The sequence below is a fragment of the Plectrocnemia conspersa genome, unplaced genomic scaffold, assembly GCF_051122295.1.
Source record: "Plectrocnemia conspersa isolate PC_06_02 unplaced genomic scaffold, ASM5112229v1 ptg000012l, whole genome shotgun sequence".
Classification (NCBI taxonomy): domain Eukaryota; kingdom Metazoa; phylum Arthropoda; class Insecta; order Trichoptera; family Polycentropodidae; genus Plectrocnemia; species Plectrocnemia conspersa.
In genome coordinates this window covers 14,926,708-14,940,048 of record NW_028277176.1, presented here as the reverse complement: position 1 = coordinate 14,940,048, position 13,341 = coordinate 14,926,708, and the positions used below count along the sequence as shown (strand labels likewise).

The 13,341-nt window shown below is 31.2% G+C and overlaps 1 protein-coding gene across 15 annotated transcripts in view; it reads right to left on the bottom strand.

The window, feature by feature from the left end:
- The window catches only part of Zasp52 (Z band alternatively spliced PDZ-motif protein 52), a 69,028-nt gene that overhangs the window by 53,206 nt on the left and 2,481 nt on the right, over positions 1 to 13,341 (bottom strand). For 7 of the 15 annotated variants that reach the window (XM_088199789.1, XM_088199779.1, XM_088199792.1 and 4 more), the window contains exon 2: positions 5,586 to 5,691. In XM_088199789.1, coding sequence (XP_088055915.1) covers positions 5,586 to 5,690 — 105 coding nt within the window. In that variant the 5' untranslated portion in view covers position 5,691. Of the gene's footprint in view, positions 1 to 5,585; positions 5,692 to 6,128; positions 6,178 to 9,040; positions 9,146 to 13,341 lie in introns of those variants that run through there. The other 8 variants (XM_088199791.1, XM_088199781.1, XM_088199784.1 and 5 more) reach the window with 2 other exon arrangements.

The following is a 13,341-nucleotide window of genomic DNA, read 5'->3' as shown; positions in this document are numbered from 1 at the left end:
AAAAATGTATGATAAAACAAATAGCAACAATTTTTGTAATGCGCATGTCATTTGTCGCGTAGTTTGTGTATTGCGATTTATTTATTTCGAAAAAATATACATATTATGAATTAAATTTTGCGTTAAAAGTGAAACAAAATACTGTGAAGATGTGTTAATGTGTAGAAGTCTTCTAAGAAGCTTTTATGAACGGTACAAATGTTTAAAGAGGGCCGCAAAGATGACAAAAGTTTGCTTTGTATTCGCCGATTTACTAATTTGAGAGATTGTTGGAGAAGTTTTAGTTCATATAAAGCAATTTTGACTGATATAATAAGCAAGAAACGAGTAGTAGCTATATTTGTTCCAAAACGGTACGTCAAGTTTGATTGAATTTAAAAGTGACTCCACTGAATGAATTAAATATTTGAGTACTATATTTACCATTAGGTAGTACTATTATCTTGTAGTTTTACGCTGTTCATGTGAGGCAATACAAATAAAGTGACTAGAATTGTAGTCAAACAAGGCTTGAATTTCACACCAAGATAGCGCACCGGAGTTTTTGGCCAAAAAGGACATCGTCGTGATGTTGCAGCCACCATAATAATACAATCAATTCCACTAACACGATAGACCAATAGTATAAGCCAGTGAGAGTGACTGAATATAATTCAATCGACCATCACAAATTAGATTTTTCTGAATTTTCTTAATCTTACGAAAAAATAAATTAAAAAAATCGTGCATAGCGACATCTATTAATTATAAGTGATAATTAATGATTGACCGAATAATTTTTGCCTGATGTCTCACAATTTACTTAGTAGTTGTTGATTGTGTTTACTCGGTTATATTGCAAAGAAATATTTACAATTAGTAAATGCTAAAAAAAAGATATGATTTTAAAATGGTTATAAATTAATAAGTTTAATTTAAATTTAACTTAATTATGAAGTACGAATGCACGTTTTGAACAACTCATCATGAAAATGATTATTTTACACTAAATAGGCATTTTAAAGTGTGGTTTGTGTTACTACTATCGCGGAATTAACCGAGTTTTCTTGACGGTCGTTTACTTATCGCCCAAAACGGTTATATACAGTCATGTAAATGATAGGAAAGAAAACGCATATGACCTACATTTTGTGGTATTCCTAATACATATTTGACCATGTCAGTCATCATCTGTGGATATATGACCGTGAGGTCACTGCGTTTATTCTGGTCGGTCACGACTTCGTCGGGTTTAGCTATATTTTTTATCGACCGCACATTGTCCGATGCATAATCGAATATATACAAAAAGAACAATTTATTTCAGGCAATATTATAAGCTTATCTAAATGAATTTGAATGTAGTACCATTATAATTTAAATCTACTTTTTAAAACTTTCTCTTTAAGGTCAAAATTCGTGTTTGGTCCAACGCCCATGGGCATGCGCTCGCTTGTTGCCATGCGCAAAAAACTTTGAAGGAAAGCTCTCGCCGGCGCGGCGCAGTCCTGGCGGGGGACAAGTTAATTTCAGCGCTGATTTTTGCACTCGGCACACGTACCGCTCCGTCTCCTTCTTTTTATCTCTCTCTCTCTTAAAGCTCGTCTCTTTCTCTCGCCGTATATCCAAGAAGAAAAAAGTTGATAAATTTCGGCGCTAGCTCGGATATGCGTCCGTTTTCGCCCACGACTTTCACGAAAGACGGCTGTTAACGCTTTAAATTAGAGATGTAATGCGACAAAGATTGGAGCAGACTTCTAGTGGGGTAATGAACTGTCTGACAGATGAAAATTGTGGAAAAGCGTTACTGTTTCCGCACTCGAATTAATCTCGGGAAAATAAATTTTCAAGCCACCGTGAAACGTCAAATGTTTGCGGAACGATAAATCTGACTGTGAAAGTGTCTTTGGTAGTTATGTTTAATCGATTTTATGTCTGTGAAAAGATCAAAGCTGGCTTTGATGAGTATAACAATAAATAATCTAGGTTAAAAAACTATTTAGGAACGAAATAATAATATTTTTTAATCAAATATTAGTGCATTCTTGGCGCAATCAAAGATTACATATTTTTATTATAATCAGAATAACTGTGTAGCATTTCGATGATCTGATATTGTGTCAACTTTTAGATGGAATCGTGAAAATAACAGTTATGAATTAATGGTTTAATTATGCTAATTTTGACTATGCAACCAAAAGCTACTTTAGAGGATAAATCACGAGTCTACCTTCAACTTTTTACTATGGCAACTATCCGTCACGATTTTTGTATTTTTTACAAATAAATTATTCAACTAATATTAAATAAAATAACATCAAACTTTTTACGATATAAATATATAATATTATATGAACTACATATTTTTCATGAATACTTTTGGAAGCAAATATATTTAATAAGACATAAGATTCGTACTTCATAATGTGAAGGGTCTCTTTTGCAATTGAAAAAATATTACAGTTCCTTCGATTATGAACAGGAGACCTCATTTTTATTGACACGATAATTGTATTATAGTTTAAATCAGACTATGACACTTTTATAAAAAATGATTTTGTAAATATATATTTATATCAGATAAGTTCAATAATCAGATGACAAAAAATTAAGTATGTACCTGTAAATACTTGCATCCATTGATTTACATGTTTTTTGAGACAGTTTTTACCAAAGAAATAGTATATATCGATGGTTTAAAGTTTAATTTTCAAACTCCACTATTGAGTTAAAACAACATATTAATGTCATCTTGTACCTTTAATAAAAATACACAAGCTCAAAAATACTATCTCCAAAATCTCCTATTAAACCCTACAAACTTGAGATATTGTTTATTTTCCTATTTTCAAGTTGTCTATTTAGTTTTTTTGGTTTCTACTGTAAATTTGTTTAATATGGAGTCAGCAATTTTACATTTTAAATCATCGATAATAAAAAATATAGTAAAATCGCTCAATTAAAATTTATCAGAATGGTTGTCATGATTTTTTAACTATGATATTGAGGAACTATTTGGTTTGTAATCCCGAATAGAAATAACTAAAGATGACTGATTTAACTTGGTTTTCTATCCCGATTCTGAAGAAGCATAAAGTTATAGAATTGTAAAATATACAAATCGATTTCAAAATATATATAATATGTTTATAGGGGCTTATATATACAGTTGAGTGTAAAAAAAATGCATCTTATCCTAATCCGGGGTAATCTTTTTATCAATCATTTTGAGTGGTTATTGACTGTCAGATTTGGTAGTGAAAATATTTATAAAAAATATAACGCCAAATCGTTCAAAAATACATATTATTATGTATTCGGCAATTAGGTTACCAACAAGAAAAAATTAGTCTGTTAGTTTAAACCAACCATTAGTGAAAAGCCATTTTATAAAAAATATGACAATGGGTGTAATAAATCGGGTGAAGATTAAAAAAAATACTTTTGGTGAAGATCAAATGATACGAATGTGTTTATTTGATAGGCGTAAAACTGCCGTAGATTATGCCAATCGGTATTTGATGAATAAATAAACATGGACAACCCATATATGTGGTTTTGAGAAATGTATTTATGCAGTCGTAAATATGCCAAAAAACATTATTGACCGAAAAAATGCATGAAATGGGCCAATCAATACAAAAGCTATTTTGTTTTAGATTAAAGAAGAGTAACGCTCTCAGATGAAAGTAAAATTAATGTATAGGGGTCAGATGGGGTGTACTACGTTTGTCGTCAATATGGCGAAAAATACAGCGAAAAATGTCTCCAGGCAACTTTTCATAATTCAGAGAACCATGTGGTCTGAGTATGCATCTTATATTCCGGAAAGGAAGGTATCAACTTCATCGACAAAACAGTGAAGATAGTAACATTTTTAATGTTATTTAATTTTATTATGAATTTTTGAATAAAATTGATAGCTCTCGAACTGACTGTGTTAACGCAAATAGAATGTAGTGGGTACGGTACGAACTGAATAAACCCCAAAAAGTCATAGAATAAGTTTGTTCTGTGTTACGACAACATGAATAGTCGAATAAAACATTTTGCAGAACAAGCATTAAACCAAAATAAAAATGTCTGAGCTAGGTATAATCTTCTATATTTTTTTATTGTCAGGAAATTTACAAAATGCAAAAAAAATCTGATACATACACTAGTCAATCGAAATGTTTTTAAATAATTCTCAAGAACTTTCTCAAATTTTAACCTAAAACACATTTCATCCTAACGTCCAGCGTAATATATTTGCTTCATATATAATATATTTAGGCTATTGGAAATCGAACCATTAAAAATATATGACGTGATACACAAGCAATAAAGAACTTCTCATGTCTAGAATGACGAAGCACTTCAATCAAATCTTGCAATATAATTACGAAAGTTCGCAGAGGAAATGCTTTTAATTAATAAATGATGCTGCGAAACAACAGGGTTAACTAGAAGTGCCGGATCATAGTTAATTCTGTCCAGACCTAGACATAAGATATAAATGAAGTGACTCATATCGCAAAAAGCCCAGCTTGTTGCTCTTCCACTGTGTTTCATGTTACAACTTTCGATGGAAATCTCGTCCGAAGCTCAGTTTCCGTGCCATGGACCACGGACGCAGTGCTACGTCATCGTGAGAGCCACTCTGAGTTATGATTACCACACTATTTGGCGCCATTCCACGATTTGACCGGACATCGTAACGAACGAACGAGCTTTCGAAACGATGCACTAAATATTCGCAATGCTTCAATTCTCGGCGCGTGCAAAAGTATATTGAACTTGAACCCGCAGGATGTTTTTTTTTTGTCGACTGGTTCCTGAGCTAAATATAGCTCTTCGGTTACTAATTCTGCGAATGGGAACGGGAAACCATTGGATTGTATTCGTTCGTACGCTTAAGTGGACACAAAACAATTGGATGTTAAAAAAGTAACTGAACTTTTAAAAATAAAAATATATAATACTGCGTAAACCATTTCCAATTATAGACATGTTGCAATTGTACAATGAAATAATGCCACTTTTGTTTTCCAAATCATAGCGCTGCGCTAATGGACTCGAAATGTCACCAATCGGTCATTCTGACTGGCAGTGTAGACAATAGCATCACTCTTGTGCCGTACGGCTTACTTTATTTGATCGGTAGACGAGAAGGATATAATAATAGACGCACACGTGTATAATTAAATTATTTTTTAGTATCAAAGAATTCAAAGGGTGGATGTAGAGTAGACGTTGAAAAAACGCAATTGTGATCAGCGATGTGGAAACTGATGACTTTCAAGATTTGAAATGGAATTCTAACCACCCTGGGAGTCGATTCGCAGCGGAAACAAAGAGGAGGAAATGAGCATTTTTTGCAAGTATGATATTCACCTCGGGGCGCAATTACACTCTATTATACTCGTTCGTGTTGTGCCGAGATGAATAATTAATCGATCTTATCGGTGCAATCTCCGGCTCGGAATCAAAGCACTCAGTATTGACAAACCGTTTCTCAAAATTCGCATATCGCAATTGCGAAATGCTTTCCAGCGATGGTGTCGAAAGCGATAAAACAAAAATGCTTTTAAAACGTCGATGGGAGAAAGTTGCCGTTTTCTTACCTTTTGGATGACGAGAGGAGTTCCGAAGTCCTTGCCGCCATGGATCCTGAATCCAAGAGGGCAATTTTCAGGCCTCGTCAATCTGACGTTGATCAGCTGCGCCATTCTGTACAAGAAAAAAACACTTCGTCAGTATGTTTACAAAAGCAACGACATTTGCTTTTACGCCCACAATGTATGCACAAACAACACGAGTGCGATTTTTAAAATATCTTAGTTTACATTATTAATTGAAAGCTCGACCGCAGAAGAAAGGATGTGGTTATGAGACATAATCAACTAAATAAATATCGTTGATTACTTCACAATCACCTATCAAAAGGTTTAACTATCATACTATTCATTTATTTTACATTAAATAATATTTAAAAAACAAATAAATATATTGTTTTACAGTATGTTTATGAAAATACAATAATAAACACACATACATATAAAATTCAAATTAATATCACATGCACGCTTTTGGTCTAAATGTGTTTATCTGAATAATTAAAACTAATGACCAGTTATAATATTTCAAATTAAGTAAATAAAGTTGACCGTGAATCGTCGTGTTAAGACCGCAACGGACGCGCGTTGCACCAACAATGGCGACCAGTGCAGTTTCGAGCGCGATGCCACTATTATTATTATCATTAATTATTACGACAGCGATTCTCAATCTGCGGCGCGCGATGAAAATAAACGCACGCGTGCAAATTGCCACTTTGACGTTATTGATGAGATGTTTCGTGTTTATTTTATTTTCAGACATTCTCAGCCACTAGTATGAGACATAAATAAAATTATGCCAATACGTTAAATATATTAATTTATCTTAAAGTCAATAAATATGTGTTTTTTTATAACAATAATTAGGAAAGGCAAAAAATAAAAAGAGGGATTTTATTTTTTATATGCACTTTTTGACATAGGGTACTAATATTTAATTTGGTTAGGCGGCTTCCTTAAATGATGTCACAGGATTTTCATGAATTTTTAACCTCCCTCCATCCCCCCATATATCACAAGATTTCATTGAGCTAGATCCCTGTCTATTTCAAACTGTCACAACTCCACTGACCCCCCTCAAACCTGTGACAATTTATGGAAGCCGAGGTATTGAAGTAAAGGTATAAAATAAGCAAATAAGAGCAAGTTTTGTATGAACAGAAACTGATTGTAAACTTTTTATTGTCATTTATTCTACAGTATGATTATCATTAATTCTACAGTTTAACAAACAAACAAAACTACAAACTGCTCTTAGATTGAATAATGCTCTTGATGTGGATATTTTGAGAAAAACTTGAGGAAAATGGCATGCAAGATGAAAAAAATCATGGAAAATCTTTCATTAGTTGATACTGAACAACTGAAAACATAAGTAGAAACATAACAATGCACTACAATTTGAGAGCTTGCACGATTGTTAGGTAATTTAACGTTATCGACCAATAATTAAAAAATAAAAATAGGGTGCCGCACGAACTGAATGATAATGATAAAATCCGTAGTAACGAAGTGTGTTCTAGCGTTCATATTAAAACATACACTGAATGATAATCGAATGAAGTATATATAAACCAAATTTTGAACAATAAGAGAGCGCAAAAACAGAAATAAAAAAAATCACGTCAAAAGCAATAGAATCGTATCGGCGCCGTCGTAGTGGGAACGCTCGTTACCGAGCGTTCCCACTGCAACGGCGCCGACTTATATAATGACAAATTGATTTAATTATATAAAATATATTATTTTATAATATGTTTTTAATATTTAATGCCCATTTTTCATTAAATTATTCATTAGTAAGTGTGAAAATCATGGAAAGATTGCATATTTTATTTTAATACGCGTGATGTTTTCTGCGATATCTACGAGGAACTGGAACAATTTACGTGGAATAGTGCACATTTTTGTTTAACATATTATGCATTCCTATAATAGGAGTAAGAAGCATAAGTATTCCCTTTATGGTGCCACGCGCTCCGGTGATGTACACTCAGTGTACATTTGTGAATTTGTAATAAAAATAGTGATTTAAAATGTAGAAACAACGAAATGATAATTATTTAATACATAAATGCTGAAAATGACCTTGCCGCTCGACGTAGAGGCACACGCCAGGGGCTTTAAATTCTTTGATATTTTCTTAAGCAAATTAAATAAAAATTTGCAGAAACGCCATATTTAAAAATACGAAAATAATGTCGTATTTAAATAGTATACGAAGCGAAAACTCCACCTGGTTAATACGATTGACTGTATTAGTGAATTTGAATTATTATTTATATAATTTTTGAATAATAATTATGAATAATAATTTTCGCCAAAATATTTATTTTTGTTACGCCCGATAATTATTTATATATTGTACTTGGTAAATTAATTATTTAAGTGTATTGCGGAGAAATACCAAAATAATGACTTTTTTAAATTTAAATATACATATGAGATAATCACATAAGAAATGACATGTATACTCGGTGTACATCACAGGAATTAAAAGGCTAAACATATGTATATACATACATATTTTTGATAAATAATATATTTTAAGACCATCATGACCCATTGAAAAACCTTACATGAATTACACAGAATTTACCACTTTGAAAACTAGGACGACTTCTTGGGACTTAGACTTGTTATTGATTTATAATTTTTGATTATACTGTTTTAACTTTTAAATTGCTTTTCCCTAATATTGGAAGTGAGTGGCTCTACAACAAAAATACACTTTGTTTTTTGAGGAATTAAATTTTTCTATTGATGAGCTCAAGTGTTTTTTTAATTCAATCGTGTATGTGAGATCGAAATTAGTGGTTTGTTTTTCTAGACTTTCCTAATCTCACGGAGGAATAACGTGATGGTTATTTAAAAAGGAGCTACATATGTCAATATAATATCATATTTATATAATAAAATGTATGTTGATTATTCATTATATGCAAAAATTTAAATAATTGTAAAATTAATTTTACAAACTAAAAACTGCCAATTATCCACAACCATAATACAAATCACAACCCAAATATTTTTTTAGCACAAATTAGCTTTCTTTTCTTGAACAGAAATTATATAAAAAATAATAAAAATACTCCTGAGCCGAGTGCTCTATGTAATACAATGTATAATACATTGTATATATAAAATTTAACTTCAAAAGGGTATCTAAAACAATAAAAAAGTTAGTGTAATATTATGGTATTGCCGTTAGATTAACTGCAACATTTTAATAAAACATCATTATAAGTTTTGCAGAAATTTTGTAATAAATATTTCAATTAATACTTTTCGCAAAAATAACACATATTTTTGTATTGATACTTCGAATAAATAAGTCGCCTAGTTATATAGTTTATAAATAATGATAACATTGTCAATAGGAAGTTTTTGGTAACTGTTCCTCCACATAAACATATTGAAAATAAACTTGTGTCTAATTTCAAAACAATAATATTACTCACCTGTATGTATGTATATATATATATCAATAACACTGTTTTATGTTTAAGGCCAAACACACGGAAAGACTGAACACGACCTTCTCAAACATCGCCAGTATAAAGACTGACGCGCGTTTGACATCTTCCCGCGAGCACACCTCGCTTTTGATATCGAAACTAAAGAAAAACATTTTTTACAGTGAGTCACTTTGTATACTACCTGCCTTGTGTTCGTAATTTTATGTGTAGGGCTTTTGGAGTTGAGAAATATCGTAACTTGTGTTCGAACACCGTTGTAATGATAACGATTGTGATAATGTTGTCATACAACGACGGCGTTTCTACTTTTTTCTTTCTATTCTAAAATGGTATATATTTCTATGTGGTGTAACAAAAAAAAGGTTTTATCAATGCACGTGATGATACCTATTCGTGATGTATTTTAACACAAAAGAAATTCTTTACGTGGTTAATAACAGAAAAATATCACATATTATGATAATAGATATATACCAGGGGAGGCCAAAGTGAAAGTAAAAATATATGTTTTATGTAAACAAACTCAATAGGCACGAGATTTTTAGTATAAATATATAATAATATAACTAATTAAAAAGTCCATACAATACAAAATAAATTGATAAAAGTTTTATGCTATATTTTTTCTCAAAAAATGGAATTTTAAGATTTTTATTGAAATACTATTTTAGTTGTAAGATAAAAATGTCCCACAACGAGAATATTTTTCTAAAAGACTATAATTTCATTCGTGTATTTTGTTAATGTGCGTTATTTGACCGCGCAGCGATATATTCTTGTTCTTTAATTTATAACAAATGATGTTTCGATTAGTTCTGCCTAGAATTTGAAAAAAATACGTACGTGTTGATACTACTACTATTTTTTTATTACTGTTTTCTAAACGTTGTTCTACTATAAATATTTTATTAAGAGCTTTATAATAATATATTACCTCAATACAATAGAATTTAATGCGTGAAAGGCGAACAAAATACTCGCCCAATTTTAATTATTATGCACACCACAACATTGTTTTGTCCGACGTGTGAACAGTTTGAGATGCTCCGGTTTCGATTTTTGGCAACAATTGCTTTCGAATTTGGAGTACTGACTATAAAACCAGATTATGTTCACATTGTTGAACAATGCGAAATCTTGCCTCGATAAATTTACACGTTTGGGTGGACTTTGTTGAATTTGCTTCGAATTGTTTGTCATTGTTGGGTCGTTTTTAATAAGCCCACGCAGTATATGTACAGTAGAGTGTCGAAAGTGATCGTAATATACGATTAGTCATTGTTGATGGATGTGCTTCACCTCATATAACGAGCGACGACCAGGTGCGGGATGTGTAAATAGATCCAAAGATGCACATTCTCAAATTCTTTATAAATTACTATACTTGTGTACACACGTTTATTGTGATCTGCAAAAAATGCTTCTTTGATTGTACTGTTAGATTGTTGAAATTCAATAACTGTTTGCTCGTGTTGCAGTTGGTGTTGTATCTCGTTAATGGCACTAACGACTTTTTCAATGTTGCGAATGGAAACTTGTTAGTTATTAAGAGCCATTATGATTTTGAGATTGAGCTATGTTTGAGCTGCACAAATCTGAATCAATAATTTAAAAAAAAAATTATTCTTAAGAGCTTATGATTTTTACAGAATAATCTACTGCGAATTTATAAGACATCGCAATTTTTTAAAACACTAGTATGTAGGTAGGTACATAAATAATTATTTAAATAACAACAGTATAGTATAGAACCACTAACGGGCTTTTAAAACACACGGTTGATAGCCCTATATGTAAAATTTGAATACACAAAGTTGATTGTGAAGATACTGAATACATATTTAAATGCGAGAACGAGTTTATTCTAAGAAATCCACTTTAAGCTGCTATAAAAACCAATTCACCCTGACTAAAATTGACTTAATATAATATATTATATAAATGGTTTTCTTATTGTTCATTTTACATCGCAACATCACAGGTGAAGCACCAAATATCGATTATGATACGACGTAACAAAATAAAACTCTACAAAAGCTAATTAGTCATAAATAATTGTTGAATTATTTTACTGTTGCAGCATTTTAGAAATTTAACAGAAACTTGTAAATTACTTTGGAACGATCTGGAATAACAATTCTATTTTGTTTGATTTAAAACTGTTTTTTTTTTATATCATTAGTAGGAACATTTTCTTAGAATATATTGAATGAAATTATCATCTTTATGTTTTTTTAAATATAATTGTATTTAAAAAAGCGTGTTAAATTTCCACTTAAGTTGCTTAAATTATGACCAGTTACCATATTTTGTGTTTTAATTAATATAAGCTTTTGAACAATTTTCCTAACATTCAGGTACTTCTAAAAATACTTTATACGCTGATTGTTTATTGTGTTGTCTACTAGTACTAATAAAAACTGTATATAAAAACCATTTCGTATATTTATTTAATGTATTACATTGTCGGAAATAAGATTTTTGAAAATACGGAAATATATTATTTTATTCTTTTATTTGAAGCAATATATTCATGGTCGTTTTCTTAGTTATAAGCCATGGAGATAACGTTTAAAACAAACAAAATGTACGGATTTGAAAAATAAAATAGAACTGGAAAAAATCGATAATACCGGTATTGCAACCTCTAAATACGTCATTGTGGATCGCATAGAATATTTTATAAAGATTTATACTTTTATCAACCTTGATCTTGATGTTAACCGCCATCGGCTACGACGAAACTCCTCATTTCAATACGACTGTAAGCATTCGCAAATGTTTCTATGAATTCCCACGCATTAGTCACACAATATTTATTTATTACTATGTTATCGGCGTGAGTCACGAACGATCAATAAGCATTGATTTAGCAAAATGCCTTATCGCCATATTACACCAAATCTTTAACACCTTTATCTTCAATGCGAGTATAGGCTCTCGCGTAGGCTTATCATCAGTTTCGTCTTATCTCAAAGAAACGTGCTCAATCTATTTTTCCTCGCCTATCTTGAGGAATTTGCATACGCAGCAAATTTAGATCGTTCTCCAGCTGCATAGTGCATCAGTGACGCGTTACACGCGGAATTCACTCAGTACATATTGTAAAAAGTGTTTGTGTTTACTCTTTTTCGTCAGCTGTGCACCCAGACGGCCTTTGGTTTCCATTGACAATGAGCTCACGAGGAGAAATACTTTCCATCCATTGTGTTAAAAAAATTCTCACGACCCGTATGCATTTTCGAATTTCAGAGTCTTGAATCAAGATCGATTTCTTGGGAATCTTCTCATGTTGGCACTTTTTTTCGACGATAGAAGTACTCAGTAAAAAAATTGGCATGCATAAGAGTGTGGGCGCAAAAAACACGATCGTATCACCTAAGCAAATGTTAAACAAAGAAGTAAATTTAAATTCGATTCTCTCGATTGTGTAGTTAATAATAATAGTTTGCATCAACAAACACATAAAAAAATCATTTTGAGCAATAAGAAATGGCGAATATCCATACCATAATTTTAGTTTTTAATATATAAAATCTTCATTAACATTGCATAGCATAAATTTGATGTTATTCTATGTATGTTATAGATACCAGTATATACATATTATACATACATATCGATATAAATATGAATATATCAGATAAGTTCAATAGTCAGGACTAAAAAAATCAAAAGATATATGCTTGTTTTTTTAAAAACAGTTTTTCCCAAAAAAATAGGATAAATCGATGGCTTAAAATGTAAATTTGCTAACTCCAATTTTGGGCGAAAATGACTTAGTAATCTAACATCTTGTACCTTTAATCGAAATACACATGCTCAAAAAATTGTTATTTCCAAAATCACAAATTAAACACTACAAACTTGAGATATTGTTTTATTTTCCTATGTTCAAGTTGTTTATTTTGTTTTTTGTTTCTCCTGTAAGTTGTCAAATATGGAGTTAGCAATTTTATACTTTAAGCCATCGATATGTTAAATGGTGGTAAGCTAATTAAAAAATCTAAAAATATGTTAGATATGCATTTAAAACATCGATTATTACAGAATTGTATATTTCTTTATTCATTGGTAATTTTTCGTTGTAACATGTCAGGCTTTAGCCCAATGCGTTACAACGGTGTTAACACAATCAAAAACTACTAAGTAAGTTGTGAAACACCAGACTGAAATCAGTGACATTGTTTTTATTAATTATAAATCTATGCACGACCTATTCATCTCTAAGATTGGGAAAATCTAGGAAACATAATATGTGAAAATCGATCAAAATTGTAATT